General features: G+C 36.2%; 1 protein-coding gene across 1 annotated transcript; it reads right to left on the bottom strand.

The window, feature by feature from the left end:
- Positions 1-823: 823 nt before the first annotated feature.
- LOC125176637 (olfactory receptor 4A15-like) lies at positions 824-1,741 on the bottom strand. Its single transcript, XM_047878395.1, has one exon. The coding sequence runs from the start codon at positions 1,739-1,741 to the stop codon at positions 824-826; it is 918 nt and encodes a 305-aa protein (XP_047734351.1).
- Positions 1,742-2,461: the final 720 nt, after the last annotated feature.

The following is a 2,461-nucleotide window of genomic DNA, read 5'->3' as shown; positions in this document are numbered from 1 at the left end:
GGATTATAGATTATGGTAATTTTATATATGTAAGGAGGGCCTAGGTCCCTTTAGAAGGCTATGAAACACTACAGGCAAAAAAAAGAGATGGGGATACTGAAAAATGGCAGAGATATTATCAGATATACTAAGCTATCTGGGAAGATTAATTAATCATTTTATGAAAATAAAACACCAAAGAAAGTTGTTTCTCTTCAGGAGACAATAGGATCCCCCACTCAGAAATATGAGTAGATCTTACTTACTATATCTATCTCTTTTGTTCAGATTTTTTTCCTACACTTAGCTTATGATTAATATTCAACCTTGGAAGCAGCATTCCTCCTCAACCTTAATGTGTTAAGCAATATGAACAAAATTATATACTTAAAACTGTTTCAGATATAAAAATAAGATCCATACTTTAAGTATTAATATGGGTTGTCTTTGTATGGAAGGAATGAACCAAAGGTGTATGTCCCATTTCCGAAATATGTAACGAGCACTATGATTTCTGAAAGTGAACACTTATGTAAGAGCGAAAAGTGAAAAATGTCAACTAACAAAAATAAATTTATAGTATTAACTATAGCATGACTGATCACATAGAACTTAAACCTATAGTTTCAATAGAGACATTTTATATGCAAAAGCTACACATCTACTTTCCTAAGAACTTATGAAAATCTTAGAACTATATTTTGACCACTGGAAGTACTAACATCTTAAATGCTTTTCATCATGCACAACTTTAAACCTGAGGAGGAACTTACTATCAATAAATAATTCTTTACTGGGTGGAGCAACTCTTCACTGAAAAGAGGTGATACATTTCTCTTCTGCCTTATTTTCTTCCTTTGGTCCAGAGCTTTTCCATGGCATTTTTCATCTCTCCATTTCTCAGAGTATAGATTAAGGGGTTCAACATAGGAGTGATAACTGTGTAAAATACAGTCAAGGATTTATCAATGGGTAAGGTAGAAGGAGGTCTCACATACATGAAGATGCAGGGGACAAAGAAGAGGACCACCACTGTAATGTGGGAGCCACAGGTGGATAAGGCTTTGCGCCTCCCTTCCTGACTAAGGTTCTTCAGAGAGTGCAGAATGACCCCATAGGAGATGAGCAAGACCGTAAAGATGACCACACAGATTGCCCCATCATTGGCAACCACGGTGAGGCCAATAATGTAAGTGTCAGTGCAGGCAAGTTTTAATAATGGGTACATGTCACAGATGAAGTGGTCAATGATATTGGGACCACAGAAGGGAAGGTCGTAAACAAAGACAAGGTGAACAACAGCATGCAAAAAACCTCCAACCCAGGCCAACAGCAGCAACAAAACACACACCCGTTGGTTCATGATGGTCGAATAATGCAAGGGTTTGCAGATGGCCACATAGCGGTCATAGGCCATGGCCACCAGAAGTAAAATCTCTGCACCACCAAACAAGTGTCCTATAAAGAGCTGGGACATGCAAGCTTGGAAGGAAATGGTTTTCTTCTCATAGAGTAAGTCTATAATCATATTTGGAGTGACTGTAGTAGAATATACAGCATCCATAAAAGATAAGTAACCAAGAAAGAAATACATAGGGGAATCCAGGGTTGGGCTGACCACCACGGTCATCACAATGAGGAGGTTGCCCACCATTGTCACAATGTAGATGAGCAAGAACACAACAAATAATATTTTCTGACCTTGGAGGCTCTGAGTGAGCCCCAAGAGGACAAACTCAGTCACATTGATCCTATGTTCCATATGCCTTTTTGCAAGTCCTTATTTCAGAGTTCAGGACAAAATTAGTTATAAATGTAATTATTATGAGTGACTGCCTGCAGCCTTAATAGAATCTGTTTGTTAATTCAACAAATATGTATTACAATTTATTATCTTACAGTACCCTCAGAAATTCCAAGAATTCAAGGCTGATTAAAAAACATGCTTAGTAAGCTCAGCAATCTGCAGACCAATAGAGAGACAAGAGATTAAAGACATATGTGGGAAAAAACATATTAAAAAAATAGTTTGCTGCAACCAGCTTTCCATCTGGAAGTTAGTACAATTGTACCTATAGCAGATTCTACATATAACATTTTTTAATGGACTAAGGTTTAATATAAAACTAAAGCAAGATTTATATTTACTCCCCAGATAATAAAAGAAATGACTGGCTATATTCAGGATCCCTTTAACTAATAAATGAAATCCCAAATTGATGTATTTTACAATTTCAAAACATCTTAAGGATTTAAGGGATCAAGGGATATCATAGGGATATCATAACATCGATAGACAAAAGTACTTAGGGAAAAGATTTACATTTTATAAGACATACACAGAGTTAATGTCAAAATGAACACAGAACTCTAAGCATTTAAATAAAGGACAAGTGAATCAATGGCAAAGTTAGTAAATCATATAAACAAGTAATAAAAGGAGTGCCCAACACAGGTATGCTCTCATGCTGAAACTCACTTA

Source organism: Prionailurus viverrinus, chromosome D1 (genome assembly GCF_022837055.1).
Source record: "Prionailurus viverrinus isolate Anna chromosome D1, UM_Priviv_1.0, whole genome shotgun sequence".
Lineage (NCBI taxonomy): Eukaryota > Metazoa > Chordata > Mammalia > Carnivora > Felidae > Prionailurus > Prionailurus viverrinus.
This window is presented reverse-complemented; position numbering and strand designations above follow the sequence as displayed.